The sequence below is a fragment of the Thamnophis sirtalis genome, unplaced genomic scaffold (assembly GCF_051295495.1).
Source record: "Thamnophis sirtalis isolate CommonGarterSnake01/CBP01778 unplaced genomic scaffold, rThaSir2_p1.2 scaffold_3, whole genome shotgun sequence".
NCBI lineage: Eukaryota > Metazoa > Chordata > Lepidosauria > Squamata > Natricidae > Thamnophis > Thamnophis sirtalis.
Window position 1 is genome coordinate 125409335 of NW_028261383.1, and position 18755 is coordinate 125428089.

Below are 18755 nucleotides of genomic sequence, written 5' to 3' on the forward strand. Positions count from 1 at the left end.
ACCCCTGAGTGGTGCAGTGGTTAAATGCAGCACTGCAAGCTACTTCAGTTGACTGCAGTTCTTCAGTTCGGCTGTTCAAATCTCACCGGCTCAGGGTTGACTCAGCCTCCCATCCTTCCGAGGTGGGTAAAATGAGGACCCGGATTGTTGTTGGGGGCAATATGCTGACTCTGTAAACCGCTTAGAGAGGGCTGAAAGCCCTATGAAGCAGTATATAAGTCTAACTGCTATTGCTATTGCTATTCTTTGTGTCAGCCTCTCAAATATTGGAATATTGCTATCATGTCATCTCTAATTCTTATTTTCTCTAGAAACTAGCCAAGCTCAAATCCTGCAACCGTTGCTCTTAGGTTTTGGTCTCCGGGCCTTTGATCATCTTAAGTTGCTATTCTCTGGTGGGGAAATTATTTTTGGTAAACACTATTAACTTTACTTAATTTACATTTGATAAATTTAAATGTATATAACACTGGGGTGTGTTGCTGCCGGCGTTACTGCCAGTTCGGGGCGTGTGTGCTTTGTGCAGTTGCCTGTAAATAGGTCTGTGCATGCGCAGAACATTAAAAAATGCCAAAAAAAAAACATGCCATGGCGACCAGGGAATTGGTTTGGAGGCGTGGCCAGCCTGGGTCGCTGCCGGTTCGGCAACCACCAAGCTGGTATTTTCAGGATCCAAAACCATCTATCAGCAAGTCTTGCCAACATACCACTATCAGTTCGCCGAAACCAGTAGCAACCCACCTCTGATATAACATTAACTGTAGTTTTTGTCCTGGTCTGGCCCACTTCTTTATAGAAGCTACACCTGGTCTAGAGAGGGTGACCCTTCAATTTGAAAACGGGATTTGGCTTAGTGAACTATGGGGACTCAGCTACTCTTTGCTTTCTATGAGAATGTGGTCACCTGTCATTGCTGCACCTTATTGCCCGAACTCCAAGGGACACTCTGCACTCTTCTGTATTAGATAGGACACTACGCACTAGCTTTTTTTTCTCTATTTCAGACATGACAGCCATGCCAACATCCATTGCTTCCACCAAGCTGGTATTTTCAGGACCCAAAACAATCTATCAGCAAGTCTTGCCAAACTCCCACCACCCAGGTCCCTCCAGAGCAGCCCATGAGATGGCGTCAGGAACATCCAGTCCCTATCCCATAAAACCGGGTCTCAGCAATAAGCCTGCTTTCAATTTTGGGGTGCCCCACCCACCAAGGCCTTCAAGCTTGTGTCCTGGTGTAATACAGACTCAGCAGCGCCTGGAACAAACTAGTTCATCTTTGGCATCCAACCTGGAGGCTGCCGAAAAGGAGATCATTGCAGAGAAAGCAGAGAGGTGAGTAGAAGGCTTTGAACGAAACATCTTCGAATGGTACTGGAGTAGGTAGGATGCAGGATACAGATGCTCCATTTGTTACAAAGAGCACTTAGGAGCAGACATCACGTTCTGATTCATTAGGACCATATGTGTGCATATTTTTTTCCAAGTTCAGCTGTAGATTTGTGTGAAATTGCACGCACATTTTGTCTGTAATAGCTCTCCCATTTCTCCCAAGCTATGGTGCATCCGCCAAATTTATCTTCCCCAACTGCAACCACGTAGCAACGTAAAAGGGCCACTGATTCTTCTCAATAGGAATTGTGATACCACCACCACCACCCTGTCTATTCTTGCTCAGACTTCAAAGCAAACAAAACCTATTCAATAGCTGGGCATATATGGGTGGAAGATAATCTCTTATACCAAGCCTGGAAGTTGTTGCCAAAAATTCAGCTGGTTATGTTCCTCTTTTCCAGCCTCTGTTATTGATGGATAGCATTAATCTATATTAACAGAATTTCCAAGTCAGCTTTAGGCCAGTCTTATTGTAAAGTATATTGCCACAGTCATCTTCGGTATTTAAAGGCATAGATCAGCATGATAGAGCTAGAAAAAGTATATAAAAGACACAGCTTATATAAAAGACACAGCTAATAAATGACCTTTTATTAATGATAAATCTTTATTATCTATTTCCAGAGAAAGCAGAGTTTTGGAGACAATTTCTGTATCTGTTTTAAAAGGAGGAAACATAGCTTCTATTACAGGAAGAACTACCACTCTGGAACAGTGGGATAACCAACCAGCATTTTCTTTACTTTGTCAAGATTTAGTTTTTTAGCCATATCTAACCACCAAGACTACCCATGATTTGAAAAGATAAAGAAAACTGTTTGTGTGAAAGTGTGTGTGAGAGAGAGGAGAAAAGGGAGAGGGAGGGAGATGCAACTTGCCTTACCTCCCAATACCTAAGGAGGTGGAGCCAAACTTGTTACTGATGTAAATGCTGAAAAGTACCCATTACTTTGATTGCTTCTTGTGGTTTAATTGTTTTTGTAATTTTTCATTCCCCCCCCCCCCAAATAAACTGTCTTCTGAGCTATCTGGGGGAAATGGAAAGCTGCAAATATAAATTACTCATGAGCTTTGTACTTCAAAATAAAAATTGCCATTTTGAATTTTTCATGTGGACATATTTTATAATATATTCAAAGATGTGCCTTAAGGCAAACATCCAACATATTCAGCCCTGCATCTTTTTTCCTATTTTCTTCTTTCAGATAAACACATGTTGCAACTATGTGTTGGGGTACATATTATCCAAAGCCTGTGCATGATAGCTGGACAAGATACAAAATCCTAGGAATAAAACTCCAAACCCACTAAATTAAATAATAATTGGCATCTTCTTTCTAAGATCAGATTCATCTCTAGTCTCTCTCTCTCTCACTCACTCTCTGATGGAAGAGTTGGTCTAGGTGTTGTTAATCTGAAAAATGTACAGTAATTTAACAGCAGTATCTTAAAGACTGAAACGGCTATACAATATAATCTGTCACGAGAATGAAAGCCGTCCATTTTGGGAAGACATTCCCATAACAAAGATAAGCAATTGTATCAAGCGTGTGAATGAAATGATTTTCAGTTCCCACAAAAGGGGGAGATCCAGCTGACCTGTTAATTTTTGCTCAAACCCTGCATTCATTTGGTATTTCTCTTCTTCTTCTGCAGCTGTTATGGGACAACACACTCAGCCAAGAACATTCTTGAAGACATCAGCAACATGTTCAACGACCTAGCTGAGCAACTGGATGCCATGTTGGACTGAGCACCAGCTTCTTGGCTTGCATTATTATAGGTTTACGCTTTTAACCTGACACATATAACAGACGGACAACCTCTGAGATGTGTCTCACAAGTACTTCTAGTTTCTTCTCCCTGCCTGCACTTTAGCATCTTGCTTCCTCATCATGTTTTGCTGGATAGAGGCTCCCAGATCTTCACTTCCAGCTGGAAACCGCCCCAAAAAGCTACATATGCTCTGGTGCTTCCTAGTTCTTTGACCACAAGCAAGCACTCCAATGCAGATTGACTTGGTTTCTACCTATACACCAGAACAAATGTGCTGCCTTATGAACTAATGGTGCACACCACACTGCAGTTACAAAGCGGCAGAAATATCTCTACTCAGGCTAATTGTGGAATAAGATGATCAGTGTCACTGTGAGCTTCTCCTCAAAAGGTCTCCTCCTGCCACACAGACCTACATTTCTTCTCAAGACGAACTCATTCTTTGTTCCTGAGTTTTGTCATTTCAATAGTAGAAGCATTGTGTCAATTTTTTTTCAGATATAGTGGTCCACTGGTTGGTTGTTGGCAGCTTGCAGAACAAGGCAAAATCCCTGAGGCCTTTTCAGCATATCAATACAGAAAGCACTATGTAACCAGTGGGCTTAAATCTCCTTCCTGTTCAAAAAGTACATGCCATAGCTTGTGGTTCATAAAAAAATTGCACACATCATTTCAAAGCAAAGTTTTGGGAAAAATGGGAAGCTACTTGACCTCTCCCAAATCCTTTGGACTTATGCAATGCATGGGATAGGAAGACCAGAGAGCAGAGAAGAGATTTGTCTTCCATTTCCCCCTTTTTCAGTAGACTCTGTGAGAGCAATACTGGCTAGTTTAGCAAATCCCCTAATGCAGGGGTCCCCAACTCTTGGGCACCAGACCACAGCATGTCAGCAACCAATTTTGTGCAAACAAGCAAAGCCCCTTCAGTGGGATGCAGGCAGTATACAAAACTATGCCACCTCAGATCCATGGAAAAACCTTTCTCCATGGAACCAGTTCCAAAGGTTGGGGGCCGCTGCCCTAGTGATAATGACTATGCTATGAATATGCTAACATGCCAACTGAGTTTCTGTTGTAGCCATATGAAGTGACATTTTTTTTAACTTACAGTGTTCTCCCCTGCAAGGAGCAAAACACTTTTGACAGCTAATTAGAGCTGTTGCCTTTTTAGGGAAACGAAAAATGGCAGCATTTGGGCTCCAAACGTTTGCAAAACTGCCCCTTAGTCCTTTCTCACTCACCCTCCCAGCTCAAAGAGTGCCTACAACAGGGGTCCCCAAACTTGGCAACTCCACAAGTCTTAAAAGTTGTCAAGTGTGAAGACCTCTGGCCTACAAGCTTATTATTAAACCCACAAATAAGAATCTAGAAGAGCCAAGCTACAGCTATGTTACCCTACTGCACTTCAGAAAAAAATGATCTCTGAAGTGAGAAAAAGGGAGAAGATGCAAACAAATTGTTTATAAGCTACAAATAGGCTTACAGCCAAGATTTTTTTAAAATTATGCCTGAAACTATGACAGTGCCCTTCCCTTTTGAAGGTTCTTGCTGTCTTAAAGGGTTTACCAGGAGGGTAAATTCTCCTTTCATGGCAAGAGGAAGCCCTCTGCTGATGGAACCAAGAAAGCACAATTCTTTTTTTTCTCAGCCATGAATCAGGCAATGCAAGTGCTGGTTTCTTAGAAATAAAGTGGGGAAGGAAAGTAGCAAATAGGGCTGTCAGGACAAAGGAGCCTTTTAGCAGCTCTTTGCCATAGGTCTAGTTTCTCTTCGTGTTTGACTCTTTTTATCCAGTGTCAAGTGGATTAGTCAGCCTTTGGTTGATGACTAGGGCTGTAAGAATAATAGCTGCAACCGGTGGCACTTTTCAAAAAGAGTCCCTATAAAACTTTTTTTTTCTAAATAGATTATACATTTCACACTTTACTGACTGGCTAGAAGTCATTTTTCCTCCCCACTGTTGATAAAACTGTAAAAAAAATTAAAGATATGTATATATTTTTTAAAAGTGGGTTTGTTATATATTTACTAATCAAAGATCTGTGGTATTTTATGATCTGGGTGGAACCACATTACTGTCTGAGCCACTAGGAGGCAGTAAAATGCTATTCTTTCTCCTTATCGCTGAGAGAATCCAATCTGTTTGGTTTTTATTTGCTCTTTCAAAAAATGCTTATTTTTTAAAGAACTAATAGTTTATTTTAAATATATTGTATGCTGTGTAAATTATGTATGGATGCAGCCGAATCTAACCAGCCTTGGAGTAGAAAATGATAGGGAAATTACTTCATGAGAACACCTGACAGTTTTGAAGTTTAAATCTTGTTAAATGTTAATCATGGCTTATTGTTTTCCATTAACACACCTTACAATTTGATGGTATTAAATAGTGGAAATAATTTTCCCTTTTGATGGTCTTGCCTGGCTAGTTGGGTCTCCTTTTTGCTTTCAGATGAATTGAATATATTATAATATATTATTAGCTTTAGCAGATAGAGCTTAAGGGACTTTACAAGTTGTCTTTGGAGACCATAAAACCACGAGTGCTGACTTTACAATTCGTGTACCGTGTAAGTATACAAATTCTCAGGTCTCAGTGTGTAAAACATTTTAAAAGGAGCTGCCAAAGAGAAGAAATAGGTCCTTCTTATTTTGCACGTTAACAGAATAAGAGACTTGGAAGGTACATTGGAGGTCTTCTAGTCCAATCATCTGCTCAAGCAAGAGACCTTTTTCAAACAACTGACTGCCCAGACTCTTCTTAAAAGCCTCTAGTTTGAGCACCTACAACTTCTGAAGGCAAGCTGTTCCACTGATTAATTGCTCTCACTGTAAGGAAATTTCTTAGTTCTAGATTGCTTATCTCCTTGGTTAGTTTCCAACCACAGCTTCATGTCTTGCTTTCTGGTGCTTTGGTAAATAGGTTGACCCCCCCCCCTTCTTTGTGGCAGCCCCTCAGATAACACTGCTCTCACGTCACCCGTTGCCCTTTTCACTGGACAAACCCAACTCCTGCAACCGTTCTTCATGTGTTTTAGCCTTCATCCCCCTAACCATCTTCGTTGCTCTTCTCTGCATCCTTTCCAGAGTCTCTATCTTTTATATAATATGGTGACCAAAACTGGATGCAGTATTCTAAGTGTGGTCTTACTAAGGCTTTATCATTTTAAAGAAATTCCTGCACCTTTCTATATGTGGTGAAAGGCTGGCCCACTACATCAGACCTCATAGTCCACCGCTAATAAAGGCACTGTTCTATTAGCCACTTTGTGAGGCCTTTTGACTCCAAATCTCATTTAATAATGTTATTTTGATTTAAAAAGTTGGTGGTGGGAAGAGGAGAACAACAAATCTAGCCAGTTGTCACTTAACCACATCACAAATAAGTCAATCCCTCCAAAAAATCAACCTTACAAAGGTCTCTGGTTGAAAATATGTTCCCTGAAATTCAATGGAACTTATTCTTAGGTTAGCGTGTATTCTGTAGCAATCACTAAGCCTCAGGTTCATGTCTTACTTTACCTGGGGACTAATTAAGAGGCATTAATTTCTTTCAATTTCTTCCTCTGCAATATACTTTGCACATACTCTGAGTTATATTAAGGAACATACTTGAAGAGGCTATTAAAACTGCCTCATAAAACTGCTTTCTCCACAATATAAAATCTTTGTATTTTCCCACTCTTGAGAGCAAGAGCTCTTCAGCTATATATGTTGTCCATGTCCAGAACTGTGCTCTGGAGTGGTGTGGTCTACAATGAAGTCTATCCAGTTTGTTCTCCAAAGAAGGCAATTGGGGGGGGGGGGGATTGCTGTATCAAAGACAATCATTTATTGCCATTCATATCAGGTGATCTTGGTTTCTTTATACAATTTACAAGTTTTAATACAAATCTATTTTTACATCCATCCCAAAAATCTTAAATATAAAATGTACACTATTTAAAAACAAACTGTTAAGTGAAATTCATTCCTAAGGCGATGCCTCATACTTTTCTGAAGCCCTGTCTGACTAAAGGCAGCAAGTTCTTCAGGAGACTGCCATGAAAAAGGCTTTTCAGTCATGGTTTAATTCTTATTGAGTATCACTAAGGAGAGACGAGAGTAGGAAAGGAGGGGGGGTCATTTTCAGCTTTCAGAGAGAGAAAAATAATTATAGGAAGCACCCTCTCTAGGAGACTTGGTTTTCATCCACTGTTATATATTAAAATGGCTGTCTTGGGTTTTTAAAAACCTGTAAGAGAATCCTTATTCCTTCAGCAAAGGAATCCCTCCCTTTGTCCACATCCTGACATTTTAACCTGGGATTGAGCAGGTTTCTCAACCTCAAAAAGGATTCGGATCCTGGACCATAGCTTGTTAATAAAAGGATTGTGTAAATCAGAATACATATTCCAAACCTCAATATTCTTAGAAATCTAGATAATAATAAATTGAGAAAATGACAGGCTTTATGTGGAGAGCAATAAAGTTGAACAACAGGAAATGTCTAAGCAGTACACTATTTAGAAATGTAGTAATAAGTTACTGATCATTTTCCCAGACCAAATCAATTAGAGGTCACAAATCAGTAAACTCTGCTTGTTGTATGTGGAGGACCATAGATCAAGTTTCTAAAAAAATCTTCCCGCTAGAAAACCTCTTTTTTTTTTTTCAGAAAAGTGTCCCAATACTGTCAGGCATCAATCTGTGATTATTACCTGGCAAAGCTGAATATCATTTTGCCCACTATAGAAAGATAATGTCCCCTCAGAGCATTGTGGGATTAGTCGCAATCAATCAGTAATTTTAAATACAGCAGTGAGAAATGAATTGAGATTGTCTCACTCATATCTATGGCAGTTGGGTATGTTACATTGCAGCTCAAAAATCTGACCAAAACAGTGTTTAATTTAAGCATCTCCCACCGTTTCGCCTGTATGTTATGTCTGGGAGAGTCTTAATATGGAACATATAATATAGCCTGAAGAAGTGAAAAGTGATAGCAGAACATAGTTGCACTTACTTCTGCTTAGAGATAATTACTCTTCATAGCTAAACTGGCCTCTAAGAAAAGAGATAGGTGTAGGGGTATGCAGGTTCCCACCAGAAAAATCTCCCTTCTGGGGAACAGACTTTGGAATGAGGTATTTTGTGTTTGTAAGTTCACTAACTTGAGCTTCCGCTCAAATATGCTTTGAAGTATAGGCAAGGACAACATTCAACTAAAGGTGTCTCTCTGCTGGGCCTGACAAGTGACCAGCCAAGCCCATGGACTTGAGGCAGGAAGAGATACGGCCAGCGTCGCCTGCCTTCAACTTATTCAAAACAGCCAGAGACAGTTGCCTGCAAATGTGCTCTCACAGAAGGAAATACAAACTCCTGCCACAGCTCTGGTTCAGGCGACTTTGTGGGACACTTTGACTTCCATGTTTACAGGATCCCATGGATTCTTGTGGCTTCCCAGTCCTTGAGTGTGCGTATGTGAGAGACATTACCACACATAACCCAATCTAGCCAACTAGTATGGAGCGTTAAGAAAATATGGCACCTGACAGAGCTGAGAAACCTACAAACTAACTTTCCCCATCAATGCTCTCACCATATAGATGAAAGGCCTGGCTTGCTAGTTAGGGATAACAGACGTCACATCCCAGGGGAGTTTAATTTGAGGCTTCTTGGGGCCTTCCCTGTAGGGCCTAGCAGGACTGGAAAGCCAGACACACTTGAACAGAAGCAACCAACAGGAGGGAAGTCACCAAGTGACAAATTACAGATTCAAATCATGGAGCCTGAAAAAGGTATCATGGACAATTTCCTGCTCTTAGATCCAGGCCAAACCAAGGGATTGCAAGAAGCATCACTGGAGGAGGTCGTGAAATAAATAATGGCAAGGACAGCTGTCTGTGTGTCATTGTCCCAATGTCAACCCTTCGCCTGGACCCCTGCTGACCTCTCAGTCAGACTATAGAGGGATTCCTGTGTGGGGCTGTTGCTCTCCCTCTCTGCTAAGTGACAAGGCTGGGCACAAAAGGGGCATGCAGCCCTCTAGGGCACATCCAACCTGAGGGGATTAAAAAGGAGAATTCATGCCCAGCTTAGTTTCAAACTGCAGCTTCTGTCTCTTCTGGTAACGCACCCGAACCCTACAAAGAGAAAAAAAATGAACAAATGAAGAAGAAAAAAACAGGAAGTAGTGTTGTTCCTACAATCTAAGCTACCCTAAACTTTGCTCAAATATTTTTTTAATACATATACAATACAAACATTCACATGATTTTCTGCAGCTGTTTTTAAGCTCTTTGGAAAGTTAGAAATTTCTCAAGTTAACATAGGCTTTTCGGCAAACGCAGCTTCCCCTTGGTAAATCTGTGATACAAGTACTGATCTACCACATTAGCTACCACACAGGCTTGTTTGGAAAGTTCAGTAAAGGAAGTCAGCAGTGAAACACAGCAACCTAGCCCATTAGTAAAACAAAACAAAAACAAAAACCTAGGTGCACTAACAGTTCTGTCTGATACACACACTGCATACACAGCACAATTTGGAGGCTCTGTGACTTGAGTATCTCTTTTTAATAAGCCTTCTTTGATAATTGGAAAGAAAATGATTTCCAATTATATCATGGTGACCTGCAGAATATTTCCACACTGCATATTTGCCAAAGGTGCCTTGATTTCTTGGCCTCTACTGCAGGCCTCCCTCCATGCCATGGGTTAATGCTTCTTTCCTTTCATAGCTCTTTTGCCCCTAATCCTTGCCAATGTATTTCTGATGTTCCGAAGGCTCCAGTTTGACAATGAGACAAGATTACCATTGTGCAATAAGTAACTCTGCACCTGGTGGCTCAGTGGTTAGAATGCAGTACTGCAGGCAAACTGCCCACAGCCTGGAGTTCCATCCGGACGGAGCTCAGGGTTGACTCAGCCTGCCATCCTTCCAAGGTTGGCAAAATGAGGACCCAGTTTATAGGGGGTCAATGTGCTGACTCTGTAAACCGCTTACACAGGGCTGTAAAGCATCAGGAAGTGGTGTATAAGTCTAAGTGCTATTGCCATTGCTATGGCTAAATAGCACAAAATTATTCTCCCTTTGAAGAGGGATGAGGAGGAGGACAATCATGATCTTTTCTTTCAGCAAGATAGGATTTTTTTCTTTTTAACAAGAGAAACAAAGAGCAAGGGGGAAACAGGAGATAAGAATACCATACGGGCTTTAAGGCTATTTGCTGAAAAGAGCAGTGTTTGTTTGAACTAGCAGGACACACTTCATTCGCAGTCCAGGTTTGCAACACACATGCTCTGGCCTACTCTAGGCATACTGTGGGCAACAGCCACCCATCTTCAACTTTCACCAAATGCCTTTCATTTTGTCTATATAAATAGGTCTATTTGATGATGTCATGGTATATGGAAATGACCTTGTGAGGCAAGGCAAAAAAGCAACTTAGCCCACAGCATGAATGTGGGCAGGGTGAGAGGTTCACAAGAGACCATCCCTAGTTTCTTGGGCCGTAAAGGGAATGTGGAGAAAGATATATTTTTCAGACTTACAAGATACTGTTAAAGAAACCTGACAATTGAGTAGAATTAGCTCATCTAGCCATGTTTCCTCTCTGGTCTACCTCACAAGGCTGAAAGGTTTCTATGCATGATGGGATGCTTTGTATCATTTTGTATGAAGGTGCTGCAGAAGCAGGGGTGGGATTCAGCTGGTTCGGGCGAACTGGTAGCTCCAACGATTCAGCTGGGAGCGGACTGGTTCGCTCCGACAATCAGGTGCCCCCCCCCCACTTACCCCTGTGCTTTACTTACCTATATCCTGTTGATTTGCGTGGCAGAGCTGATTGCCACGCCTCAGCTGTGTTACTCCCCAGAAGTAACGTGGAAGGTGGAAGGTAAGTTTTGTTAAAATTGCGCACGCAAAACACACGATCACCAAACCGGGTGTTAAACCAGCAGGATCCCACCACTGTGCAGAAGCCAGTGGCCATAAAGAGGTGTCAACATGGGGGGGGTGTCTCTTGCACGTCACACATTCTTTGGACAAAGGGATGCTGTTTCTCTATTTCTCATCAATCCAACGTAAGGAAGAAGGAGGTACCACCCTACCTGCTTTAACAAATTCCAAGACTTATTATATATACAAAATACCTGAAGTGCTAGATTTCTTACCTGATTTCGTGGAGTTTGACAGTCTCATTGATTATCACCACAAGGACAAGGGAGAGCAAACCCAGCAGCCAGGAGGCCATGGGAATGTCATTCATTTGGTAAGTCACAGGAGACTCAAGATTCACCCACAGTTTCAAGTCCAGGAAGGTCTGAACAATCTGGCCCAGCAACCTGTAATATATGGAAACAATCCGTGAGTAACATCATTCTTGGAAAGGAGATACTGTCATCTCTCAAATGTGGCTGCTGGCAGAAGAGGATGCCTAGTGGAATATACAGAAGCAGGAAGGAAACCTTGGTGCTGAATTTTAATAAGAGTCAGTGGAATCCACCTCATATGGGGGGAGGGGGGCAACCTGTAAACCTCAAGGTGCTGCTGAAGTGCAGATACCATTGTTCCTCACCACCGGATTGGATGGCTGGAGTTGTTGGGAATTGTATTTTACAGTATCTGAAGATCCACAGGTTGCCCATTCCTGACACATCCACAAAAAAACTGCAAAATGATGGTGTAGGCCAGGAGTTCTTAACCTAGGGACAAGAGAGCCCTAAGGTCTCCATGGATAGATTCAGAAAGGCCTGTGAATTTGGATGGGAAAACATTATATTCCTGACCACTAATTAAATTTTACTTCTTCATTTAATAAAGAATGTAGACAACAAAGCAATATGTGGCATCTAGACTGCAAAAATATGAATAATTTCAATAAATATCATTACCTAAAATTATTTAAATTATTTTTATACATAAATTGAGCATATATTGACTGCTTTTGTTATAAAATCTATGTCTTTTATGTTATGCACTTAAACATATAGTTTCTGGGAATATATCTGTAGGTTTCACCAGATGTTCAAAGTGGTCATTATACAATAAGATTAAGAATTCCTGGTCTAGACCATGAAATACCTTAAAAGTGCCAAGACTAAGGAAATGAATTAGGAATCTGAAAAGAGACACAGAAAATTGGGACATTCCAGAAACACATATCCATAAAATGACTGAAATGTGATGCTGTTTCCCAGTCAAATATATATTTATATAGAATACATCAAAAGAAGTACTTAGGTGAGAAAGGAGTACTGGTTAAAAACAAAGCCAACTTGTTTAAAAAGGCTAACTAGATTCAGCCACAGTTTCTAAGAATTAGGAAAAGAGACTCACACAACCACAACTGTCAGAGTCCACCAGAAGTTAGTGAAGGGGCTTTTCTTCCACAGTGGTTTGGTACGATGGACATGGGTGACTGATATAAACACTGCAAAGAAAAACCAACTTGTTTTTTTATTTGCAGCTTTGCAGCAGGTAGGCCAAAATCTACCCAACCACCTATTTTATGCAGGCAAGATCATTCCTCAACACAATATGAAGTAAGGAATAAAAACTGCTCACCAATGTGTAAGACGATCATTCCAGCTGTAAATTTCTGGGCTAGGAGAAGAACATTGGAAAAAGTTCCAAACCAATCCGGGGGACGTTCTGCTCCACTAGGAGAAACAACCAAAATGGATGGATCAATGCTGAAGGCATAAACACACTTTCTGTAAAGGGATGGATCAGGAAGGGGCCTTATGAGTAATCTGTAGGTGACATGGGTTCTGCAATTCAAATTAGACACCTTCTTTTATTGGATTAACTGGCCAAACACAGATGGTCATGGATATAGCATTATAACATGATAACAATCACAATGTCAGGAAGGTACCTTCTAGACTAAATTATGGCATCAACAGCCTCTTGAAAACGAGAGATTTAAATCTGAGGTGATCTCACAAATCCAGAAAGAGCAGAGGTGAATTAACATAACCAGTATCTAGAAGCCAGGAATTGAATTTTTTGCCTACATGCTTAGCCACACAGCCTGGAAAAAGCATATATTCTATGACTCTCCGCACTTCTTCTTTTTTTTACCTCTGTGAAAAAATATTGTACACTACTATTGTACCTACTTGGAACAAAATATTAAAAGATGTCAAGCCAAACATTGCATATACCTACAGCACAATGCTTCTAGCTGCTACATTTAGGAACTTCAAGAGATCCCTGAAGCCTGGGGCGGAGCCTGGATGCCGTGATGAGACGACGTGCGATCTCAAAGCTCTGAGATCGCACTCGATACTTTTATTGCTGGGGGGTTCCAATGGACCTAAATCATCCCGAAGAGATGGTGAACAGGAATATTACATCTTGCTGATCTCGGGGATATCACAAAATCTCCGAGAAAAGCAGGTTTAAAGTCTTCTGCTGGCAGTAAATATTCCAGTCTTTCAAGGCTGACAAAGTCAGGGCAATATGGAGGAGAAGTGTTAAGCTGGTAAGAAACTTTTATTGTTTAAAAAAAACCGGACTTCCTAAAAAAATTTAAAACTAACTTAAATCAAAGAATAGAAGAACTTAGCGGCAATTTTGATCTTTCTAATGGTTCTGGACAGTGGTTATCTTACTTTTTAAATGTTATTTACATGGATTGATTACTCTAACATTAATTCTGACTCCCTGTAAGCTACAAATTGACTGTTTACATCTCGACACTTTTATTGCTTGGCTGTTCTGCTTAAGATCTGATAAGATTGTACAGCTGTTCCTTTGTAGTTTGCTTTCACTTGCGAGTGTTTCAGTCTTGCTGAGCTTTTAAGAAAAAATACAACTGTGTATAAACATGGCGTCTCTTCAAGCATCTCTCCAAGCGATACTTTCAGCTTTGAAGAGGGTGTTTGATACAGAGGAAAGAATTGAGAGAAAATTGGATTATTTGGTGTATTTGGCAACAAATTGTGATGAAAAAACTGAGGATGTTCATCAAATACAAAATAAGAAGATGGAAATTCAAAAAATTAAAATGGAAAATGGAGATAAAGAGTTTGAGCTTGTTGATATTCATGGCAATTGGTTTATTTCTGAGGGAGGAAAGAATGGAATATTTGAAGAGGAATTAAATGGAGAGAAAATTTATTTCAAAGGACAGGACATAGAAGGAGAAGAAAGCATTAAAGAACTTATGGACTATGAAATACTATTTGCAAAATATTTGATAACATTGCTGAGAATTAAAGACAAGTTGATAAAGGAAACAAAAGGAGGGCGTCAACATTATATGAGAGATACTACAAACAAGAAGGTGCAAAGATCACGTCGTTCAGACTTGTTTAAAAAGATGTCTGGAGAATTGGATTCACAAATGGCAGTAGTTATAAGATTGTTTTGTTATTGGAGAGATACAGGTTGATAGATGGAAGAGTATAATTCAAAATTAGCTAAACTTAGTTAAATCCAGTGGTAATAGGTATAGTTAAATAAAAATTGATAATGATAGTAATGTATACAATGTTGAGCTGTTATGATAAGTAATAATTGGATATGAGAAGGGAAGGTTAGAAATATTTTTGGACTATATATAAAGATTATTAATAACAATAATAATTATAATAAAAAACAAAACTAGATACAGTTAAGTTTTAACTAATAGGGGAAAATGTTATGATATAGGATATAGTTAAATAAATAAAGGATAATGATAATAAATTATATACATGGAGGATTAGAAAATTTTGGTATTAAATATTATGGATGTTTAGCTAAAACAGGATATGAGGACTTAATGTTAATGGAGGATTTTACAAATAAGTAAATGAAATGCCAGCATGTGGTTATGTATTGAATCTTGGTATATTTAAGGATGAAGGATGTTTAAATAACTATAGTCAAATAAAAGTGGAGGTATGATGATGTTAATATAATAAATATTTGAGTTAAGATATTTGAATTAATATGAATTATATTTGATAACGGTGGAAGAGATGCACAAAAGCCTTTTGTAACCAGCTGATACACTTTCTACAATATGTAAAGAAGGAGGAGTTGTATGTTTGTTTTGAAGAGAAAAAAAAAGAGAGATCCCTGAAGCCTACCTTTGCAGCACGAGGGAGAAGCAGCCTGTGACATTCACGCTGAAGGAAGATGAGTTGAAGTTTGCACAGTAATCTTGCAGCAAGTAGCCAAAACAAGCCAAGCAGGAGCAGATGGTGAGACTGAACTTCAACAGGAAGCAGAAGAGGAAGTAATGCTGAGTCTACAAACAATGCCAACAAGACCAATGTTATGTGGGGAAGATGATTCAAACACTCTCCCTGCACTAGCCAAGTTGCAATTGCAGAAGCACCGAATTACCAGTTGGTACCACTAAACAATTGGGTTGCTACTTAAAATAAACTGGATTGTCATAGAGGCCACATGGCTGCTGTTAGTTGTGATGATCTGTGGTCTGGGAAGGATGAAATTAGCCACTTGCTAGTGTTTTGGAGGAAATGCATTGCTGAGTTTTTAGGTGGCTTTCTCAATGGTGTAGAGCAGTGGTCCCCAACCCCCGGTCCGCGGACCGGTGCCGGGCCGTGGAGTACCTGGCACTGGGCCGCGCAGCGACCGGGGGCCATGATCGCTGCAGTGGCCGGGGGCCATGATCGCTGCAGCGGCCGGGGGCCATGATCGCTGCAGCGGCCGGGGGCCATGATCGCTGCAGCGGCCGGGGGCCATGATCGCTGCAGCGGCCGGGGGCCATGATCGCTGCAGCGCAAAGGCTCCTGGGCCGTGCGCAAAAGCTCCTGGGCCGTGCGCAAAGGCTCCAGGGAAGTTTAATCAAAACAATCTGATATATAAACAATCAATGTGTCATCGCGAACAACGCCCCTCACCCCTGCGCACGCTCAGCGGGCCACGGTAAAATTATCAAAGGCTGACTGGTCCGTGGCGATAAAAAGGTTGGGGACCACTGGTATAGAGTCCAGAAGATTCAGTTACTTCTCAGTTACTGAGAAGAGCCCTTGAAAATCAACCACAGAGATTAGATGTGAACTTCTAACAAAAATACTGAGAAAATCGTTATCATGGCAATAAATTCCTCTGAAGTTAAAAACAAAAGCATTTGAAACCATCAATATCCACAGACCAACCAGGTTCAAAAACAGACCCTCCATGCTTGGTTCAACATCACCAGTATAGTCTCCAAAACCAGTGGTGGGATACTACAGTGCCTGCTGAGAGTACCGTTCCGGTATGGTGTTCCGGAGGGCCCACCCACCACCCGCCCTCCTTAACTGTATTTGAGCCAATTGGGGCTTTTGCGCACAGAATGTATGGCACCTGTGCGACGCTCCGCCGAACAGCTGGAGTGTCACGGGCAGTAAGTATGCATGCGTGCAGTGTGTGCATGCACGTGATGGACGCCGGGGCCCGTTGCAGCGTACCAGTTGCAACGGGATCCGGAATCCACTACTATCCAAAACCCACAGTTCCAAGCTAAGCCCTCACATTCTCATAGGCAGAAGCTCATGATGTTTGGTACTAAGGACATTGTATGATATAGTACAGTTTAAAAGTACTGTATTGTTTATGAGTCAGCAGCAAAGAAATTTGATAAATAATTGGATTTAGATCTGTCTGATGCAAAAGAAGAACGAAAATTTGTTTAGTCCCAGCCAGATATCTAAGGGAACTCTCTTGCATAAGCTGGAGCTTGGTCAATAAGGCATCTATTGGAAAGGAAGGAGGGATCATTTATAAGCAACTGGCAAAAAATTAACCCTTTGTAAAGTTTCCTTGTACTCCATGCAAATGAGACATCCAATTGAAACGTTGCCTTACCTTTTTAGGAATGAAGATCAAGTTTTTCCCAGTAGCCATTGACATAATGGAACTATGAGGAGGTTTTCCCAGTAGGGACACACTTGGAAAAATAATGAGGTCATTAATGTGAAAGATAGTCTAGAACATTTGAATGCAACAAGCATATGAAGCTGTTTGGATATCTTGTCAGGCTCACCTCCAAGAACACCTCCAAGAGATGCCAGGCTAAGTTCAATTCTTTATTTGCTCATACCAATAGACAGAATCTTGCCAGACCAAACCTTTACTATTCTCACCCCAGCAGATATGGCAGATTTTAAGGAGTGGTAATCTTAACTCTGTCTTTGACCCAGCATGGAACTGTGCTGCCGCTTGCTTTGCCCCCTTCCTGAGAATGTTCCCTCCTTCCTGGGAAACTGCCATTTCACTGTAATCCATCATACCACCTCCTCCTTTGTAGGTGGCCTCCATTTACTTCTACATTTGAAATGAATAAACTTTTTGTGATCAATATTGTAACTCACTGAAAAGTTGCCACAGCTCTCCCCACCACCCTCCAATAATCAGGAAATTATTCAACCAACATTTACTTTAGTGGTGCTGTTCAGAGGACCACCAAACTGGGGCTTATAGTAGTTTTAGGTTGCCCATCCCTGGTCTACAATGACAGAGGCAATCAATAAAATCAGTTCAAATCTATCAACTTATGTTCTGCAAAGACATGCAATATTTGCCCACTATGTGAGCTTACCTTAGCAATGGATAGCAGAAGCACGAAAGCCACAATATGTCAGTGGTACTGAGAATGGGAGGCAGTTGTGCCAGGCAAGACAAGAACTATATACAACAAAGCAAAAGGCATCATCAGAAGCAAAGCTGGAAATTGAAGAATCAACAAAACATTAAAGGCATCTAGAAGAAATGTATAATGAAGATCTGACTATCTCTGAGGGTTTCAAAAACAACTTTTATTTATTTTCAAAAGAAAAATAACTTACTTATTTTTAGAGAAATATTAGTGGCATACTACATATCCCATAGTGACATACTGTAGCTCTGCTTGAAAAACTCAGAATTATGCCTGTATATGCCACTTACAGGAAAACTGGCAAAGAGACCATGAGGAATTTAGATATGATATCTGCTTACTGGAAACACATACATCCATTTGTTGCCATGCTTCTTTTCCCCTAAAAAGTAGCTGCTAAAATCTATTGCCTCCAAAGTTCTCTCTACATTTCTTTCATTTCCCTAACATTTTTTTTTGGGGGGGGGGGGGAAATCAGGAAATAACAAATTAGACTGGATTAGAGTAAGCTAAAACTGAATTCTTCAGATAAATAATTTCTAATATTGGATCCCTGGTGGTGGTGGTAAATTTTTCTACCAATATGCCTTTTCTGCTTTGTGAAATTGTTTAGGATAACTCACCTGAATGATGACTAGGGTCAGCTGACACTGCAGGAGAAAAAGGAAGCACTTCCGTATGCCATAGGTTGCATGGCGGGCCTAAAAGTGAATACACATTCAGGATATTATGAATGTATGAGCAAACCAGCAAATCTATTACCTACACCAGAGGCTACTGCTACAATAACAGATAATATTTTTATTATGGAGCAATTTTTCAGAGCAAATGCTTTCCAAAAAGGTATGGAGGAAGACAACTAATACAATATTAATCAAAATTAATTGATTAATTGAAAATAAATTGATTTAATTAATCAAAATTAAACAAGCCAAATGAGTTTTCAAAAAAATGCAAGCCTTTCAAATGCTTTCTCAGAATTCAAAATAATTTTAAGAAA

General features: G+C 40.5%; 2 protein-coding genes across 14 annotated transcripts in view; one reads left to right on the top strand and one right to left on the bottom strand.

Moving 5' to 3' along the window:
* CASKIN2 (CASK interacting protein 2) overlaps positions 1–5588 on the top strand; it is a 162456-nt gene extending 156868 nt beyond the window's left edge. For all 4 annotated transcript variants that reach the window (XM_087709945.1, XM_087709946.1, XM_087709947.1 and 1 more), the window contains 2 exons: positions 1005–1335; positions 3052–5588. In XM_087709945.1, the coding sequence (XP_087566071.1) occupies positions 1005–1335; positions 3052–3148 (428 nt within the window). In that variant the 3' untranslated portion in view covers positions 3149–5588. The remainder of the gene's footprint in view (positions 1–1004; positions 1336–3051) is intronic.
* A 1392-nt stretch (positions 5589–6980) lies between these two features.
* The window catches only part of TMEM94 (transmembrane protein 94), a 106023-nt gene continuing 94248 nt past the window's right edge, over positions 6981–18755 (bottom strand). For all 10 annotated transcript variants that reach the window (XM_087709954.1, XM_087709957.1, XM_087709952.1 and 7 more), the window contains 8 exons: positions 18379–18456; positions 17699–17784; positions 16966–17047; positions 15237–15397; positions 12721–12815; positions 12493–12586; positions 11328–11498; positions 6981–9296 (listed from right to left, as the gene is read on the bottom strand). In XM_087709954.1, coding sequence (XP_087566080.1) covers positions 9224–9296; positions 11328–11498; positions 12493–12586; positions 12721–12815; positions 15237–15397; positions 16966–17047; positions 17699–17784; positions 18379–18456 — 840 coding nt within the window. In that variant the 3' untranslated portion in view covers positions 6981–9223. The remainder of the gene's footprint in view (positions 9297–11327; positions 11499–12492; positions 12587–12720; positions 12816–15236; positions 15398–16965; positions 17048–17698; positions 17785–18378; positions 18457–18755) is intronic.